Source organism: Melanostigma gelatinosum (genome assembly GCF_949748355.1).
Source record: "Melanostigma gelatinosum genome assembly, chromosome: 7".
NCBI lineage: Eukaryota > Metazoa > Chordata > Actinopteri > Perciformes > Zoarcidae > Melanostigma > Melanostigma gelatinosum.
This window is the reverse complement of record NC_136640.1, coordinates 10,852,358-10,871,579: the sequence shown is the minus strand read 5'-3', so window position 1 is coordinate 10,871,579 and position 19,222 is coordinate 10,852,358. Positions and strand designations below refer to the sequence as shown.

Below are 19,222 nucleotides of genomic sequence, written 5' to 3'. Positions count from 1 at the left end.
AAATCTGGTATTATTAAGGAGAAACACACAGCGTATTCAACTTTTCACGACACGGTTAAGATTGGACTAAATCTGCTCAGAATATCTCAATGCACCGCAGCAGGCTCTGGTATAACACAATGTTTCCTGTTGAAACAGATGGCTGAGGAGAATGTTTGCTCTTTTTTGTGCCTTGGAAAAGGCAGAATTTGTACTGTTGCAACATTGATGAAAGATATCACAGCAGGAAATGTGCATTTATGTTATTGATGTATATAAGCTGTCGATATGCTTCACTGGTCAGTCTATTTTTAGTCTTTTGTTTTGTGTTTGTATTTCTGAGTGTGCATAAACCTACAAACAGAAAGATCATGGTCTATTCTCAGGTTTTTACTGTATTTTATTCTCAAACAGCTTCATTCCATAAACACAACCCATTTCCTTTCCAACACGTCATAACCTCTGAAGCAAAAAATAATAGACTAGTTACTGTAAGCATTTCTTTTGTTTTCGTAAATGTATAGCATATCATTTTGTAAGACTTTTCCAAAATGGAGATGTACCATTTAGTTGATTGAATCGTCTTTTCAATTCAGGTTTAGTTTCAGGCACAGACTCGGAGAGGAAGGAAGTCTTTATCTCAATATTGTAAAGGCATTTACTTGCATTCACGAAATCAGAATGTAAATCATTTTCTTGGATTTTTTTTGTAAAATTTCAAAGAATATCTTCAATGTAATAGTAAAATAAAACTTTTAATATCCAATGAAATGATGTGTTTTGTGTTATTTATTCAAAACAAGGCATGGCATAGAGAAATTCTTTATTCAACAAAGTGTACCGAAAAGGCACTTCTATATGATTTCTTTCTTCAACAGAATACAACTTGAAAAAATGTATTTCTGCAATTTTATCACCTGAAGTTACTTTGATAAACCCAATAACCTACTTATTTATCAATAAAAACCTTGACGCATCCGATGATTATAATCTCATCTCTTTCACAGTGTTGAGGCAACAAAAACCCCACAGCCCCGCTTCACAACAAACACAGTACAACACGCAGTGCAGCAAATATATACGACAATCTGGACCGTAAAAGTTTGAAGTGAAGACATTTAAACCTTAAATAAGCTCTGAGTGGTTGAAACCAATTTTCTATGCCCACAGATATTCAGTTGTATCTCTATCCATCTTCAACATTTACAAGTTCAAGTTAAGGAGGGAACTAAAACAAAACGTATGTACCAGCTAAACAGATCATCAGCTGGAATACAACAAAAACGTGTGAAGTGCAACTGTATATGCCAACTAGATTTGCACAGCCATGCGAGCGCTGGCTGAATTTACATGTTAAGCTCAAAAGTGAGTGCAGCAGGTGTCCCTGCTACAGATCATGTATCAAAATACATTCATAGCCGTCGCTGCTCCAGCTGTTGACAAGTCTTGCACTCTGTGTAGCCGTCTTTGCTTCCAATATTACTCCTTCAAGAACAAAATCCACCGCCATGCTTTAAAACCATTATGGATACCAGTCAGGCCATTATCCCAGGGGAGCCAATGGTGGCTTTATGATATGCTGTGTGACACAAGGTGCTGTATGAAGGTGAAGCATGCGTTGCAGTGGCTCTCTCGTGATTGGGCTAATTTTCTGCGTAAAACACTTCATCCTTCACAATAACTAGTCGTCTTTTTTGTTTCCACTATCTTGAAGATTCTGAAAAGACAAAAACATGACAGTTAATACGTTATGTATTATAGAAACAAAATATATTCCATTTATCCAATGTAAATCTAACTTTTATGCGTTTCTTTAGTTGAGATCCTGGAAATAAATTGGATTTGTTCTCTTCACAACCATTAATAATATTTGTTTAATATAATACAGCATTTGAGTTGATGATGGCTTCTCAAAAAACGTGAATTATTGAGGTAGCGAGCGACCTAACAAGTCCTTATCTTGCTGTGTTTCGGACTAAGCATCACCTGGAGCTCCTGATGTTCTTTCAGCAGTCGTTCGTACTCCCTGGCGTAGCCATCCATCTGCTTCTTCATTGCATCGGCCTCTGACTGAGAGTTCTTCAGTGCTGGAAAGGAAACGCACACACATCAGCACAGGAAGTGAATAGTTTTAAAGTTTAAAGTTCTATATAAAAACAACACTATAACCAAAACACTATATGTACGTGGATACTAACCATCTCCTGAGGTCCTCAGTTCTTCACGCAGTTTCTCCACCTCTTCTCTCAACAGCTTCATGCCCTCTCCGGCAGCCTTATCACCCTTCCCTTCCATCAGAGTCTGAAATACATAAAATAAAAATGAACCTCAAGTACATGAAAACTCAACACATCCACACCTACAATTTGACACGAAACTTTTATATTTCAGCTACATACAAATCCATTTCATCATTCATTAGTATTGTCCGATCAATTCATTGTCTGTGGTATATTTTGCAGTTGTTTGCAGCTTTGAGTCTTCGCCCAATCAATGTGAAGTCTACCTGTTTCAGCAGCTCATTGTCCTCTTTGTATTTCTTGGCAGTCTGGGTAGAGTTCTCAGCCTGCGCCTGAAGAGCAGCCGTAGAGCCAGACACCGATGCCAGTTGGTTAATCAAGGTGATCACTCGCTTCATAACCCTGCAAATAGAATAAAATAACAGGGGGATTGAGAAACACCGAGGTCATCTGGGTATCAGTGTAAGAGAGCAAAGACTCACAGCCAGAGGAAGAGAGCGAAGCCGGAGATGTAGAGGTTCCTCTGGGCTCTGAACAGCTTCATGTGCAGGTGATCAAACATGTTCGGTAGCAGCTTGGTGTCTGTGCCGAGTTCTTTAGCTGAATATTTCCTCACCTCACGCACGGCATCTAAAAGAAAAAGATGTAAGAAATTACCAAAATGTTACTTCTTTTCTGCTATGTACCTAGTTTATGTTACAGCATTCAAAAGTACACCAAGATGCCCCCAAATCCCCCCCCCCCCCCCCCCCCCAGCTGACTGTTGTTTTGAGACTAGACAGTTCACAGAATATCAAGTGGTCCAACTTGAAATTACTCCCAAAAGTATATACAAGGATGTAAGAAAAACACGGACACACTTTATGTTTCACTTACCAAGGAAGAGGACAATGAGTATTATGATCATTGTGAGAAACACTTTGTTCCAGAACGTTGTCACACAGTTCCAGATCCTCAGCTGGAAAATACTCTGCCATCTGCAACCACACACAGACACAACATCACAATAATGTGTAGACAGGCAGCATGTTCGAGTGTGTCAAGGACTCACTATGCGACACACAATCCCGATCGTCTTAAGATCACAAGTCGCGTATGACTGTTACGTACCTCCGTGCTGAGATGAAGGGTAAACAGAGGATAACGAGGATGCCCATCTCCACATAGAGAAAGAGAGCCACAACAGTCCATTGCAGCGTCATCACAAGCGAGGGCCTCTGGTGATAACCTGACAAAGATGGACACAAAACCAGTTAAGAACTGGTTTCTGACCAGCCTCTCTGACGAAACAGCGACAACAAACTGTCAAGATCATAAAGCTCAGTCAGTAACGTTGGTGCAGCGGCGAGGTTTAGCTAGCGTGCATTGCTTCTATTCCAACAATGCAGCCTCAGTTGAAAAACATGCTGACTTAAGCTCCTTATTGGCTCTGTTCAAAGTGCACATACCTCAACGTAAACTTTACATCCGTGTCACCACAAGCAATATGTGACGACAAAAAAAGTGTGTTTATATGCTCATTAGAGATTAATACTGATAGCATGTGCTTCAAATAATTCTTTCACTATTTTTATCACTTATCCATGTTCAAAATCATACATCCAATTGCCATTAACACGAGCTAACGACACCTTAACTAAAAGCTAACGTAACGTCAAACTATCCTGCGCGATTCCGAAATAGCTAACGTTAGGTTAACGCCAACTAGCTAGCGTTACACATTTTAAAATGGCAATAAGATAATATCAGTATTCAGGCATAAAGAGTCACAACTTACCAGCAAATCACCAAAAATACGAATTTAAACAGAACACGTTAAGAGGGAGTTAACATTTGAAATCGATCACCATAAAAGTTTATACGTCCGCGTCCCACTTCCTGTTCCTGTCGTTGGTTCCGGTCAGCTCAGACATAGCTTCCGGTCCTATTTCATTCTTCGAAATAAAACAAATTTCAAGATGATCTTTTTTTATGGGCATATTGACACAAAAAATGAGTTTGGCTGCGAAATACGTGGTTCGGTAATACCTTCTGAAATTGAAACCGTCTGTTCTGACTATTGTCTGTACAACCCATCGACCTCCCCATCGATCCCCCTGGATTCATTGTAATCACTTTGAAGGCAAAATTGCACTACTTCCGGTATATACATTTTAAATACTCTGAATAATTAAAACCTAAAATACATTTAAATGTTGTTTCTTTAAAAACAGTACTTATATCGATTATGCTGCTAAAAGATCAACACACAAAGTAATCATTGTCAATAAAGATTACACAGAACTTGCATGAAAAATAACCATTGTACCAGTATCACCTTGTTAATTTTTGTCATTATTTAAATTTTTTTTTCTATCACTAGTTGTAATATCCTTTATATTTGATGATGACTTAGAACAGGGATTCCCAAAGTGGGGTGCGCGCACCCCTGGGGGTGCGCGAGCTGCCTCTAGGGGGTGCGCGAGAGGAAAAATGTAATGGCGGTGCAGTCCTGTCTCCTAAAAATTACGTTCCCCCAAAACTAAAATGCATTCTCAATTACGTTTTACCACGAACGTATTTTCTCCCTGATTACGTTTGTGTTTGACGTACAAATACGTTTCTCATCAACATATCTTTGCTGTACTCTAGTCTTTATTATTTTTCTGGGATCTGCCTCGCCTCTACCCCGCCACCCACGAGTTATTGACCCGCGGCCTGTTCCGAGGGCTGACAGACCTGACGATCGGGTGCCTCACGGCGGGGGCGGCTGGAGACCTCGCGTCCCAGCGCCAACGAGTGAGCGCCCACCACTCGGAACCATAAAACCAAGTCCCGGATTTCACCCGGGTGACATTCTGGAGGTATTGTGACCGGGTGATGTGCCTCGTTGCTGGGGAGGTATGAGCCGAGAGTGGCGGGGTGTTATGGAGGTATATATTACAACTCGGTGTTGTTCCCGTGCGTGGATGAGCGCATTTCTGCCGGAGACAGGCGGCGTGTTGTGGTAGTATTCTGACCGCGTAATAGGGAGGAGAGGCGGTGGTGGAGAGGGAAAAATGTTAAAGAGATGGTGGAATGTATGATTGGAGAGAGAGAAGCGAAAAAGTTGGACGTGATCCCGGTGTCCAACAACACTGTCGGGCGCATCGATGCTGTTGAGAATAAATCTCATGTTGAGGAGAAAACTCAGGTGAACAGACTTAGGTCGAGGCGTTTAGCTCAATTCAAGCAATAAGGTTTATTTGTGACAGAAGTATTATGTCCAGCAGTTAAACGTGCACGGACCTAAAAAGTTCACTCTGTAGGAGTGAATGAAAAGCTAAAAGGCGCTTAGACAGAGTGCGCATGCGTTCATATATTAGGTCCTCCTTTTGGAGCCTATTGGTCAAAGCAATAGTAGGAGGCGGATTTGTTTCTAGCATTCAAATGGCCCGATGGAGCACTGAGCATCTCCGCCCACACTGGCTCACGTCCGGGATCCGCCTTCTCTGGAACGTCAGTGTGTGAGATGTTGATTCAGCCGCATATTGTTATGTTCGGCCAACTAGATAAGCTAGGCGCTAGATATGCAAGGGCGCCTCTTTCTATCTCTAAGATGGAGCAGGCAGTTGAGACTGGTTCTCTGTAAGACTATGTGACATTTAACTGGGGCAAAAGCTATCCTTCAGAGTTCTAGTAATTTCCACTTTGTTCAGGCGAGTGCGAGAGTGCCCCACCTGGCGTTTTTGACCTTCGTGTACTAGAACTCACATATCCGCGTATAAGCTGTGTTTAACATTGAATGAATGTATATTTTTATTTACAAATCCCCCTTTTCACACCTGCTAGGTGTGAACTTCTATGTTTTGGAACTACTCATTCAATGGCTGTAACTCTATGTTTAGGTCCCTATCATCTGAATCGTCTAGATCGGAAACTGGTGGGGTGCTATGTCTAGTTCGGGTGTGTGTCTGATTCGGGGATGGAGAGGGAAGAGGGGCAGTTGAATGAGATGGGTGCTGGTGTGTCTGATACTTGGTTTCTAATCCCCAGATCAGTAAGGCAACTAGTATGCCCATTCCCACCCCCATTATAGTTTTCTTCCCACATCCCGCCCCTTCCCAGGTGAAGCGCTGCCGACCTCGGTCGGCGGGGTTTGCATAAGATTGCATAATCTAAGTTCCTGATGCATTTTCCAAATTAGTACGAATTTCTCCTAGTGTTCTGGTTGGTACCGGTGCTGGGACACAATGTGTCAGGTGGTGCCAAGGGGCGCCTGATTTGCCCTTGACCTGGACCGAGTGTGAAGTAACCTCCTTCACCTCGTACGGCCCAGTCCACCTGGGGTCAGTCCACTTGCGCTTGTGAACCTTGACCCTGACCCAATCACCTACTTGTATCTGCTTTCCAGCTGCCGCTGCTTCAGGTACTGCTCGAGTCCTCTCGATCTGCTTGGAGAGAGCTTCAGCAAGGGAAGTTAGGGCACTCATATAGTCAGACATTTCAATCTGCTGTACATCCAGAGGTGGCATATGACCTCCATCTCTGGGTGGACCTGGCATCGGCCGGCCAGTCATGATCTCGTGTGGGGAGAGATGTGTTTCTCCCCCTTTTCCGGACCTCATGGCCATAAGGGCCAGGGGCAGGGCCTCAACCCATGTTAATTTGGAGCCCGCGCAAACTTTGGCAATTTTGGCCTTAAGGGTCTGATTCGCTCGTTCCACCAGGCCCTGAGATTGCGGGTGATAGACTGACCCGAATCGGTGTGTGATTCCCAGAAATTGCTCTACCTGTGCGAGCATGGTGTTGCTAAAGTGTGATCCGTTATCAGAGCGGATGCATCTCGGCACTCCGTAACGGGGAATCAGTTCTGTCTGCAGCCACCTTACAACTGTCTGCGCGTCTTCTCTCTTGGTGGGAATTGCTTCCACCCATCTTGAAAATCTGTCTACCATTACCAAGATGTACCTCTTTCCCTGCACTCTGTTCTCTAGTCCCATATCTGTATAATCTATGCTGATGTCTTGGAAACAGGCAGAGGGCACGGGATAAGATCCCATCGGTGTCTTGAATGGTTTTCTTGGGTTGTGATTTCCACAAATTTGACATTCATCGCAGAAGAGGAAAGATATCGCTTCCATGTGCGGATGCCACCATAGTTGTTTCAAATTGTCCAATGTCCGTTTCTTTCCCTCGTGTGTAGGTCCGTGGGCCCCTGGTAGGAGTGCTGCACACAGTTCTGCTGAGGCAACCACTCTGCCGTCGTGGGCTCTCCACAGACCTTCTTTGTCTTTTGAGGCTCCTTTTCGTGTCCATTCGGACCATTCCTAAGGTCCTGCTTTCTTTTGATGTTCTTTGATGTGCTCGATTGTGAGCTCAGGTGGGCCGGAAATGGTTTTGAAGAATGATACATCAGTACCTGTCTCTCACCCCCCTTTTTCTGGAAGAGTACAGCATTGAGTAGGCTGTCTCTTTCGGAAACATCAAGGTGGAACGGTAGGGAGTAGTCTGGGGACATGAGTGCGGCGGCATGTGCAAGTGCTTGCTTCAAGTGGGAGCTGAGAATGGTGGTGTTGTTGGTGTAGTCTGGGATATGGGCTCGTGAGTAGCCTGTTAAACCCTAGATTTCGCGGCGGCCTCAGCCGCGTCGTGTTCTTTGAGTTGTTTCTTGAGTAGGGCCTTCTGCAAGGTCTTAATTTCTGTTTCACTTCCAGCCTCAGTTTGAATGTGCTTGGAGAGGTAATGTCGGAGCTGGGCGTTCCACATGTCTTGTGTCATTTCCTCTAGGCCAACCACTGCGTCCATGCTCTGGCGAGGTCCATCAGGTAGGCCTCGTTTTACCATTGTGCGCCATAGTGCCACTGTGGTAATGCTTGCATCATGTGGTTCTCTGAAGGCCTCGCGCCACACCTGTTCTGCTCTGGCCAGATACAGGGGTGGGGGCTCTGCCGGGGTCCAGATGAATGCTGCCACTGCGCCTTGGTTCACTGGAGTGGGGAACTTAGTTCTGAGCTCCTGCCACAACGCTGTATGATATCGATCAAAGGGGTCGGCATCTGGTGCCACACCGGCGCCTGCCATGTATAGTAGGGTAGTACACTGGGTTGGGTCCAGACAGCGGAAGAGAAGTGCTCTCAGGTCGCCTACCGCCAGCTGACGGCCAGCTGTCAAAGCTTCCGTGAGCTGAATCCACGGATCGGCTCCTGCATGGAGGGATGGAAGCTGTTGTACTATGCTGGTCAGGTCTGCAAACCCAAAAGGCACAAATTGAACACGCTGTGGTTGCGCGAGGGTGGGGGCTGCTCTCAGGGGATATTCACTGACAGTCTCCTCTGTTTTTTCTTTGGGGGGCGGGCCATGGGACCGAAGGTAATGGTGGGGGGGAGGAGCGATAGTCCCTGCCCGAAGGGGGGTGACTTTTCCGTGTAGAGTGCCCTCCACCTCATATGTTGACCGCTCCACCGGTGCTCCTTGGTTGCTGGACTCTCTGCCGCTGCCCATAATTGAGGTTAGAGTCTGTACTAGTTCTTCTGCCTCTGTTCGCACGACAGAGAGCTGCTCCAATGTAGTTGGTCCGCTTGAGTCTCTTCGTGATGGCTGTCTTTCAGTTCCAGGATTATGGTACAGGTTGTTTGTCACATAGGTATCTTCTGAGTGCATGGGGCGAGGTGATGTGTCAGCGAGTTTGTCGCGAAGTCGCTGAATGTACTCCTGATTGAAATCTCGCTGCCCCTTGTCGTCTCCTTCCTCCTCGTTGTACCACTGGCCTCTCGCTGCTCCTTGAAGATCCTCTTTGTGTTCCCCACTGGTGACTCCTGTCACAACTCTTTCCAACATCTCCATCCTCTTCATCATGTCTTTCATTGCTCGCTCTGTTGGGGTGGAGCTCGTCTCGATGGTGCACCCATCATCTAGTGCCATCTTGAATGCTCCTGACAACATTCCTCCTTTCACTGTTCTCACTGGTGCTTGTATAAACGGATTGTTGGAGGAGTATGGGGGAGCAACTGGAGGGAGTGCTGGATACAGGCCAGTTGAGGGCGGGGGAGGGGCCGAGGCCAGAGATGCCTGGCCCGGTTCCTGTGCAGTCTTTTCCAGACCTACCGGGGCTTGTGTGGTAGGGGTGATGTCGAAGGGGGTGATGTCGAAGGGGGTGATGTCGAGTAACTGATGGGGCCTGGTTTGTTCTTTTTCAGTCAGCATGTCCACCTGTATCCGATCTGTCATGGCCAATTCTAATGCTATCATCGCCACTCGATGTTCCTCTTCTCTGTCTTTGCGGGCTTGCTTCAGGGGGTTAATGAACACACGTCGTTTGGTTTGATTATTCTCTGCTGTCTGTGCGTAGGCCACTCGTTTTGTCGAATCTTTGGCAAAGAATCGGAGGTTGTTGGCTGATGGAGGCAGTGGACTAGCCGCCCTCCACCATCCCTCCTTTGTCCATCGTTTCATGCAGTTATCCCAATGAATCTTGTCTCTCTTCCATGCAGTCTTGCCTCTTGTGTCTGTTACAGCTTCTTTCAGTTTTGCACGCAGTGCTCCTGAGTAGCCACCAGATGGAGCCACAGCTCCAGCCATGTCTTCTTGTGTTGTTCTTTTCTTTTTCAGTTCAAGTTTTTTTTTTTTTTTTTTTTTTTCTTTCAATCAATCTTTTTCAATTCCAATCTTCTTTTTTTCAAAATTCCTTTTTTTTTTTTTTTTCAAATTTCAAATTTCAAATTTCAAATTTCAAATTTCAAATTTCAAATTTTTCAATATAAAATGTTTGGATGCAGTACTCCCGAATGTCCACCAGATGGAGCCAAAGCTCCTGTCGAATGTTCTTCTTGCAGTTCCTGAAGCACCCACAGAGGGAGCCAAAGCTCCTGTCAAATGTTCTTGTGCAGTTCCTGAAGTACCACCAGAGGGAGCCAAAGCTCCTGTCAAATGTTCTTGTGCCCTCTGTCCTAGTTGTTATCTCTCCCTGCTTTGGCTGCAGCTGTCTTTCTTATCTAAGATGTTCACTCCCTTGCCTCTGTGCCTTTGCCTGCTGTGTCTTCGCTCCTAACTCTGTTCACGGTTCCAATGGAACACAATTTCCAATAAATCTGTATTCTTTGTAACTCTACCAGTAAAACTCACACATATATTAACCCTCAGCTTTCCTCTTCTATTCTAGTGTTTTGTGGTTCTGTGTTTGAGTGCAAAGCTTGTGTCTTATGCGTGTGCTCTGCTCCACTGACCGTCAATCTCTGAAAAGCACACCAACCTGGTGAAAAACACTACAACTTTACCACTACACATGTACTCTCTAACACCTGTACGCTTCACACAGTCACTCACATCCATACCAGATTGACACCATACACTGCCGTCACTGAAATACGCACAAATCACATATAGATCTGCTCTTATAGCGTTTTCACGAGCACGGTCCCGAAGGAGATGGATACCTAATAGGCATTACTCAACACTCAATCGACCATACACTGCCGTGATTCCACAAATAATCGCACACAGACCTCGTCAGGAAAGGTCTATTGACCTTATTGTTTACAGTGTACGCCTTGTGCGAACACGGTCCCTAAGGAAATGGCGAATTCTTGTGCTACAATTGAATCGATGTCTCCCTGAGATCATCTATGCTGCATGCAAACCCATACACTGCCACTTCTGCAATACTGGTACACAAACCTCATCAATTACCTCAATTTGACCTCATCAATTTATTTTTCTCAATTAAAATTCTCTGGATGGATCTTCGTTTTACAGTGTACAACATTGCATGAACCTGGTCCCTTTAGGAAATGGCGTTTTGCAGTCTCCAGACACACTACAGTCACATCAGCGTATTCCAACAACATTTCTATATACTTGATCCAAATCTCAGCTTGCAACTTCGCATAAATCAACAGTGTGGCCCGGAATTCAGTCTTTCAGACCGTCATTGGTCAGCGAACCGAAGCTTTCGCCACGGCTGTGTAACCTCCGAACAGTTATCAAAACTTACACGGTGAACACGATGCCAGTTTATAGAACTTACAATCCTTAATTTCTGTTAGATCCACTCACACACATGTACATTCTATGCTAAAAAACCCCCACTGCTGTCATAACAATCCTGTCACAATGCTTCGTCAATTTATCTTTAAAAATTTAGTCAACGCAATTCTTTACTCACCCCCGGTACTCCTGATCAATTCAATTTGGTTTTTCCTACATACAATTCTGCAGATTTCATTTAAATAGGCTCTGCTTACCTTTTGATTGCAGCTGCTTTGATCAGTTTCCCGAGATGATAAGAATGGCTCCGATTGTCAGCCGGAATCCCCAGCCTCTCGGGAAAACACCTGTTGTTTTGTCTGTTGACAGAAGAAAAAGTCCGTCACGAGATGTCTCTCCTACTGATCGTTAAGAACCATCGCTGATACCATGTTGAGAATAAATCTCATGTTGAGGAGAAAACTCAGGTGAACAGACTTAGGTCGAGGCGTTTAGCTCAATTCAAGCAATAAGGTTTATTTGTGACAGAAGTATTATGTCCAGCAGTTAAACGTGCACGGACCTAAAAAGTTCACTCTGTAGGAGTGAATGAAAAGCTAAAAGGCGCTTAGACAGAGTGCGCATGCGTTCATATATTAGGTCCTCCTTTTGGAGCCTATTGGTCAAAGCAATAGTAGGAGGCGGATTTGTTTCTAGCATTCAAATGGCCCGATGGAGCACTGAGCATCTCCGCCCACACTGGCTCACGTCCGGGATCCGCCTTCTCTGGAACGTCAGTGTGTGAGATGTTGATTCAGCCGCATATTGTTATGTTCGGCCAACTAGATAAGCTAGGCGCTAGATATGCAAGGGCGCCTCTTTCTATCTCTAAGATGGAGCAGGCAGTTGAGACTGGTTCTCTGTAAGACTATGTGACATTTAACTGGGGCAAAAGCTATCCTTCAGAGTTCTAGTAATTTCCACTTTGTTCAGGCGAGTGCGAGAGTGCCCCACCTGGCGTTTTTGACCTTCGTGTACTAGAACTCACATATCCGCGTATAAGCTGTGTTTAACATTGAATGAATGTATATTTTTATTTACAATGCTTTGTCCGAAGACATCCTGGCTACATTGGTCGGTCGCGTGAAGAAGAGTGAGTTTTACTCTCCGCAAGTAGACGAGCCTACAGATGTGGCCAATCTGGCCAATCGTCCGTTACCTTCGTAACGTTACGTCCGTTACCTTTTCGAAGGCACGAAAACAAACGCCACGCGCGAACAAACTGTTCTCTCATTCGTCCGATTTTTATGCGGCTCTGTTGCTTTTTTTTTTTTAAGGTGTGTGTGTGGGGTTGGGGGTGCGTGAAGCCGGTCGGGATGTAGAAGGGGGTGCGTGGCCTAAAAAGTTTGGGAACCGCTGACTTAGAATATTGCACGATATGAAATGTTCTTGTTGATAAAAATTATTAAAATTCTTGTGATCTTTGAGGGTGTGCAGCTACATGTTCCATGTGGTAAATAGTCAGTGAGAAGCAAAACAACTCAAGTCTCAGTATGTACTCCTTACTGTGTAACACAATAATTAATAATCACTAGATATAATTAACTACATGATCATGAAAACAGCAATAAAGAAGACAGACGGTGACAGTGACACACCTCTGTAGCGTTGCACTTTTATTTGGCATAAAAATAAAACAAAGTTAAAAAAATGTTCAAATCTTAAAAATATCACATTTACATCACATGAATATGGTTATGCTCCCAGATCACGCACTGACCCGTATGTGTTCTCGAGGTAATCTATTACAGCTGAGGTACTGGATAGAGAATTAAACACTTTTCTCTCAGGCTGGGAGCTAACCCTCTCCAGCATGTAGACAAGATGGTGGTGGAAGCAGGTGAATTGAGTGCCTTGCTCAATAGAGATGTCCACCCAGTCCCATATACACTCCAAAGGAGTGTCCTCATAGCCGGAGAACATGGCAGGGTTTGCAAGCAACCCCCGCGCAGCCATCACACCTAATGAGCAAATACAAACAAACAAACAAAAAATAACAAATTAAAAAGGAATATTGTAGTTTTTTTAATCTGTCATGAATTGAGACGTGTACTTGGTTGAACGCAAACCTACCATCGACACCAGTGAGCTGGTGAGTGGACTCCACATCCCGGAGGTACTTTATGTCCCCATTGGCGATTACCGGGATGGATAGGCTGTCTTTGATTGTCTTGATGGCGTCATAATGGACTGGCTGGTGGCGTTCTTCTGCTGTGCGGCCGTGGACCGTTATCCATGACACACCTGCTGATTCAGCCTTCTGGCACAGATCCACTGTCCGCCTCAGGTCATTGTGAATTCTGTGGGTGAAGTGAATTTATTTTTATTGTTGTTATTATTACCTGATTGTAACACAACAGAGCTATGTTAACACATTAAAAATGGAGTTACATGACACCTTGGATTTATTTTTTATTATTATTATCTTGACCAAGAATATTGGACATTTTAAAGTTGAACATAAACTCGTCAGTGGACAAACTTTCTCATGTTAAATCAAATTAAATGTCAAACTGGTTCATTTTTTGTTTACCTAATTTTGATGGACGCTGTATAGTTTGGATTGCCCACTTGATTTCTGACATGTCTGACCATGTCTTTCACAAGTTCAGGCTTGTTGATGAGGCATGCACCAAACCCAGATGACATAGCCCATCTGAAAACACAACAACAATAAATCAATAATCAAACAACCTAAATAAAGATTTGCAAGCATGTTCAGTGGGCACAGGGTTTAATAGATCTTTGTACAGGAATACAATATGCTAACACTTCATTAGTATTCAAAATACTAGTGATGAAAACAGAAACATTCTGTTTTTATTAGAAATGAATAATTCAAACAAACTGTTCGCTTTTGAGCTGAAATAAGAGAATATTAAAAAAAAGAAAGGAGGCCAAAATATATCAAGGCCTACTGTAACTGTACCTCTGTGGACAGCCACAGTTGAGGTCAACCCCATCTGAGAAAGGTGCGACCATACAGGCTGCATCAGCCAGAGTCTGGGCATCAGGGGCCGCAAACTGCACGATCAAGGGCCGGTCACCTGAGGAGGAAAAATAAATAAGAAAAAAAAAAGGTCTTAATTCTGAAAGTTTTAGCAATATGGCATTATTTACAACGCTCACAATTAACAACACATTCATCATGTGGAAGATAAGACATGTTTGTGTGAGTATGCTGTGCATTACAAGAGGTGGTTCATAGTGTGTAGCACTGTTACAGATAATGTTGCTACTCACTCTCATTGGTTGTGAATTCACTGTCCCTGGCTTTCACAGATCGCATGAAGTCAGAAGCAACTATCATTGGGGTGAAGCAGATATCACAGTCGTATTTCCTCACCAAGGACCTGAATGCAAGCCTACAGGAAACAAATACTTTATTGAGCATAGTTTGCAGAAGACACACGATAAAGGATAACTGTGCCTGCAGAATGTTTTGCTCCTTGAATTCACACGTAGTTGGTACAGGAGTAAAAACGAATAAATGCAATTACAGAAAGAACAAAGACTCCACTTACTTTGAATATCGAACCATTGGCGCACATATTTTCAGGACCTTTCCCTTTTCAAACATGTCCATGACGCTGGTGTTTCCGTTGGAGGTCTTCATTCTTCAGCCGGCTAACGTTAGCATAACAAGCTAACAAGCGACAGTAGAGTTAAGGATGGACTCTTTCGTCTGACATCTATTTCCTCGTTTCAAAGACGAGAGACAACCGGATATGCGCCATAAAATCCCCCACAGTCACATACAGATGCACACACACAGATATATATATATATATATATATATATATATATATATTTATAACGTTGGCTAGGTTTACTGTGTAACAATAATAAACAACGCTTTAGTCCACCATGCTGGAAAGACATGTGGGCGTGTTTACGACCTCTGAACCCGTAACACGTCATACAAAGCAAAGTGTTTGTGCTTGTATTATTTATTTGAATTCTTGAACGCTCATATACCAATGTAAACAGTTTAGGCTGTACAATGTTTTAATTTTTTGTTTTAAAATGTATTTAATTAATTGAATTGTTCGATGTCACATACGTCATACGCATCGGTGCAATGCTGCGTTCAGGTTATATGGGAGAAATGTAGATCTTCAGCTGTCAAATCAAAGCAGATACTATTTCATTGAGTTTGTCCGAATAGAATAACTTGCTGAAAACGGGCCCATTGGACATACGAACGATTCCAATGTCCTCAAAAAGAGCTTTTATTTTCGGACATTTACATACAAATAGACAAGCTGGAAAAATATAATCAATCCCAGTGTTCAGTCTAAAGTTCTTTAACTTAAATATTAAAAACCGCCAATTCAAACTAATAAACTCAATTATAAGTGCAACAGTGGGTCAGATGTGTTGTGAAAAGACAAAAAAGAAAATACACCTAAAAGATGCTGCAAGAGGTTACCCAATACTACCCAGTTACCCAGTTCATGATGGTGCAGGGATCTTCTGAGGAAACTCCCAAAATGCTCATGAAACCTTGAATTTAGGGAGTAAGCACTAATCCTGCAGAATTTTTTATACACATACACACTAAAACCAATCAGTAAAGAACAAACTCAGCAGTCAAAAGATGGAGAGTTAACATGTTTAACTTTGTATGTTTGTGAAATAGGTAAAAAGCCAAAAAGATGTTGCTGGCTGATATCAGAAGCGGCTTCCTGATAAGTTTTCTATTTTCTCCTAGCAATTTACAGTGACTACTACATACATTTTCTAAAGACCGGGGCTGCAGTTTTAATTTGATACTTTTCGCCATCCCAGAGAATGATTTATAGTGTAATTTTGATACTTGCTCAATTGCACGTTATTTTAATCATCCCCGTTTTTCTGTGTCTCTCTTGTGTAGCGCCAAGTCAACAGAAAATCTTTAGAAAAAATAAAATAAAAACGTGATGTTGAAAATATGATTTGAAGCACAGAATCAACCTCGAATTAAAGAAAGTTCCCTGTTGTACTTTCCCTCTCTGGCCACAAGAGGGCGGTAAAGCACGACGTCTAAATGAGACATTTCACCCTGAACAGAAAACATCCAGCTCTAGATTCTAGGACATCAATGCAGCCGAAACCTCCAAATGTTTCTCCTCTGAAGTACAATGTGAATGAATTACTTGATAACCCCAAAAACCATGTGAACAGTTAATTTTTTTTACATTCCCGTGGTCAAATTGTGTGACCATGTTTGTTATTTTGCAGGCCAAAATAACCACCACTTTCTGCTGTCATCTTTTGAAACAAACACAGAATAACTCTTAAAATATAATAAATTGTTGAACGTTTTATTTCAAACTTGCACTGAATAAGTGCCTATTTTCAAAAAGAAGAATCAACAGCCACATCAATAAGGCACAACGAGCATCACAAAAACAGCCCCTGCATGACTGGAGACCCATTAAACAGCGGATAAAACCCTAGAACGCCAACAGAATAAATACAATTTCAATCCAAGACAAAGAAAGTGATGGCAGTGGAATGCAGCTTGCTATTTTCACTACTAAGCCAGTGAGTGATATCAAAAACAATATCCACTTTTCAGTAAACTCCACACTCATGATCCATCTAGACTACCTATTTAATTAGTTTGTTTACGCTTACACATCCCAACAAAGAAAAGCGTACTTAATTTACCAACATGTTCATAATACATTAAGAATCGCAGCCATAGACAGTGGTCAGAAAAAAGGCTTGGGAAGTGCTTATAGCTTGTGCCTGTCGTGCAGAAACACACAATACCCTGTGAACAAACAAAACACGAGTTTAGTATTTTAACCACATCCTTTGTACAGTGTGGAATAAAGTAGTGATTTCTTAGCATGCAGTCAAAACTCAAGCACATTTAAGTTTCCCTTCCTCTGCCTTAACATACGAGTAGCTTTGAACCATATAATAAGATAGCAGTTTTTAAAGAAGGCTTCGATATGATCGCAAACAAATCACCTGAACTGAGACCGGCCTCATCGTTTGAATTTAAAACCAATCACTCTGCAAAGTGACGCATTTAATGAAAACTCCACTCCAACCGACAGATCATCCAGTGTCAGGAATATAACCACAAAGACATGGACTGAATGGATATTTTATCCACTTTGTTCATGTCTTGTTGTTTCTTATATCCATAACATCACAGGCGCTTCCTGTCCTCAGCTTGGAATGGTACTTAAAAAAGAAAACAGGCTACACAACTGTACAAAGACAACACAGCAGGTCAAAGACAGCCAGCCTTGGGGGGGGGAGCTACAGTATAGGGGCTGTGTGTCTCCAGCCACCTGTCCCCTCCCTCACTGAGGTAGCTCTCTGCGACCGGCCGCCTCCAGCTCCACACTGGAGAAGAAACGTTTGGATAGTCGGTGGCAGTCGTAGCTCAGCTCTGTGGTGTAGCGGGCACTGGTTTTCTTGGGGTAGACGATGGTGGTGCACGTGAAGCACTGTGGCCGATGGCGAGGCTGGAAATCCAGCTGTGTCTTGTAGTGCCGCCAGGTACTGTGGGGCACGGCCATAATGGTCTGCCTGCAGTGTTCAAGGCCCTGGCCAGTGGGCTGCAGGGCCACGCCCTGGATGAAGTGGCGGTCCGAGCCGTAGTGCACGGATGAGGTAAACCTGTGGAAGAGGGAAAGTGTAACAGTTTGAAAACTGAGGTAAACTAGTCTGCAGCCTCTTGCAGCAACTATCCATTACACTACAAAGCAATGTTTGTCCCAGTCCCATGTTTCTCTTGTCTACTTATGGACACACTTTGCATTGGTTAGCCATCTTGGTGCATATTCAAATAAAACCGCTACAGCCTGCATGTCCCCATGGCGTGTCACTTTTGAGCACATCCTCCTGCGGGTCTAATGCTGCACAGAACAGGGCACAGCAAAACCCACCTTATTTCCTTCGCCGGTAACGGATAAAGTGCTATGCCTTCCCCGTAGGACAGTGGGTGTAGCTGCTGGAACGAGCCAGAGGCTACAACTGGAACCTGCAATGATAAAATCAGTCCCACAGTCAACACACGAGGAGACAATACTGCAACTCAGGTCCAGCGTAGTGCTGGAGTGTTCCTCTTCTTCTCACAGGATGTCACAAGTGCTATTGTGAAGAACAACCACAAACATTTGGTGCAAAACTATACAAACTGCAGAGTTAGCAACAAATTGGTGTTCAGAGGAAACAGCTATTCCAATGCAAGAAAACCTGCAATTTGTAGGAAAACCTACCACATAACATTTATCCTGTGTGGAAACCAGCAGGCTTGCAATACTAAGTTCCTATAACATGCAACGTTAGTACAGCAACTCAACATGTACTACATATAAATGTGTTCATATGCATTCAGTGGTCGGTGGCCTGACTTTAAAGGGAGTACATGAACTGAAATCACAGCATTAGTCAGGTAGTAGTGTTACCAACCAAAGAGCCCCTTCCCTCGTCTTCAGACACCGGGCTCACGCCCCCGGGTTTGTCCGCGCACACCGGCAGCAGCCATGCGCTGGGGCTCGGGCTCGGGGGTAACCCGGAGTCCGGGCTGTCAAGTCCTCTATCAGCCCTGCAGCTCATATCCAGTGGATCTCCTTCACAAGCATTTGGCAAGTTCAACCTGCCAACCATTTCGAGTTATAAAAAAAAAATAAAGTTGCAAAAGTCCAGCAACTGAAACGCAGATTTCGACAGAGAAATACTTCCAGATTGTAACTTCCTTCCGAGTTGTTTTCGTCCTCGGAGTTTGTTGCAATCAACGGCCAAACAGGGTGTTACTGCAAACCTCTTCCCGGGACAGGATGCACTGCCGTCCGGTGGAAATGTGTGTCAACTCGGCGGTAATTGAGTCCCCCGCCAGACCTTAAAAATACGACAATTAAAAAAAGTTACCTTGACATAAAAAAATACCAAAACACAACCCAACTCCGCAGTAAATCTGTATAAAAAGATGGGAAAATTCGTCCGCTGTTGAGTTGAGCAGAGAGGATGCGAGCGGGATCCTGCAGCCACCCGTAGCTCGGCTAGTCGGCTTC

At 43.7% G+C, this 19,222-nt stretch overlaps 2 protein-coding genes across 2 annotated transcripts; both read right to left on the bottom strand.

The window, feature by feature from the left end:
• Window positions 1–789: 789 nt before the first annotated feature.
• Window positions 790–15,058, bottom strand: dus4l (dihydrouridine synthase 4-like). The gene is made up of 14 exons (XM_079271578.1): window positions 14,726–15,058; window positions 14,445–14,566; window positions 14,131–14,248; window positions 13,735–13,857; window positions 13,275–13,501; window positions 12,903–13,162; window positions 8,615–9,101; window positions 3,330–3,447; window positions 3,096–3,196; window positions 2,702–2,849; window positions 2,486–2,621; window positions 2,178–2,280; window positions 1,966–2,066; window positions 790–1,696 (listed from the first exon to the last, which is right to left on the bottom strand). The coding sequence occupies exons 1-14, from the start codon at window positions 14,815–14,817 to the stop codon at window positions 1,661–1,663; spliced, it is 2,172 nt and encodes a 723-aa protein (XP_079127704.1). The 5' UTR covers window positions 14,818–15,058; the 3' UTR covers window positions 790–1,660.
• A 1,435-nt stretch (window positions 15,059–16,493) lies between these two features.
• On the bottom strand, window positions 16,494–19,206 carry rflnb (refilin B). The gene is made up of 3 exons (XM_079271225.1): window positions 18,621–19,206; window positions 18,095–18,189; window positions 16,494–17,825 (listed from the first exon to the last, which is right to left on the bottom strand). Exons 1-3 carry the CDS (start codon window positions 18,816–18,818, stop codon window positions 17,507–17,509), a joined length of 612 nt encoding a protein of 203 aa, XP_079127351.1. The 5' UTR covers window positions 18,819–19,206; the 3' UTR covers window positions 16,494–17,506.
• Between the last annotated feature and the right edge of the window lie 16 nt (window positions 19,207–19,222).

Excerpts from the sequence above, each read along its gene's own strand:
- rflnb (XM_079271225.1), bottom strand. The coding sequence starts at position 18,818 with ATGGTTGGCAGGTTGAACTTGCCAAATGCTTGTGAAGGAGATCCACTG. Across the intron at positions 18,190-18,620 it reads ACGAGGGAAGGGGCTCTTTG|GTTCCAGTTGTAGCCTCTGG; the intron begins GTTGGTAACACT and ends TTATCATTGCAG. Across the intron at positions 17,826-18,094 it reads TTACCGGCGAAGGAAATAAG|GTTTACCTCATCCGTGCACT; the intron begins GTGGGTTTTGCT and ends CCTCTTCCACAG.
- dus4l (XM_079271578.1), bottom strand. The coding sequence starts at position 14,817 with ATGAAGACCTCCAACGGAAACACCAGCGTCATGGACATGTTTGAAAAG. Across the intron at positions 13,858-14,130 it reads AACTGTGGCTGTCCACAGAG|ATGGGCTATGTCATCTGGGT; the intron begins GTACAGTTACAG and ends TTGTGTTTTCAG. Across the intron at positions 13,163-13,274 it reads CCAGCTCACTGGTGTCGATG|GTGTGATGGCTGCGCGGGGG; the intron begins GTAGGTTTGCGT and ends TTTGCTCATTAG.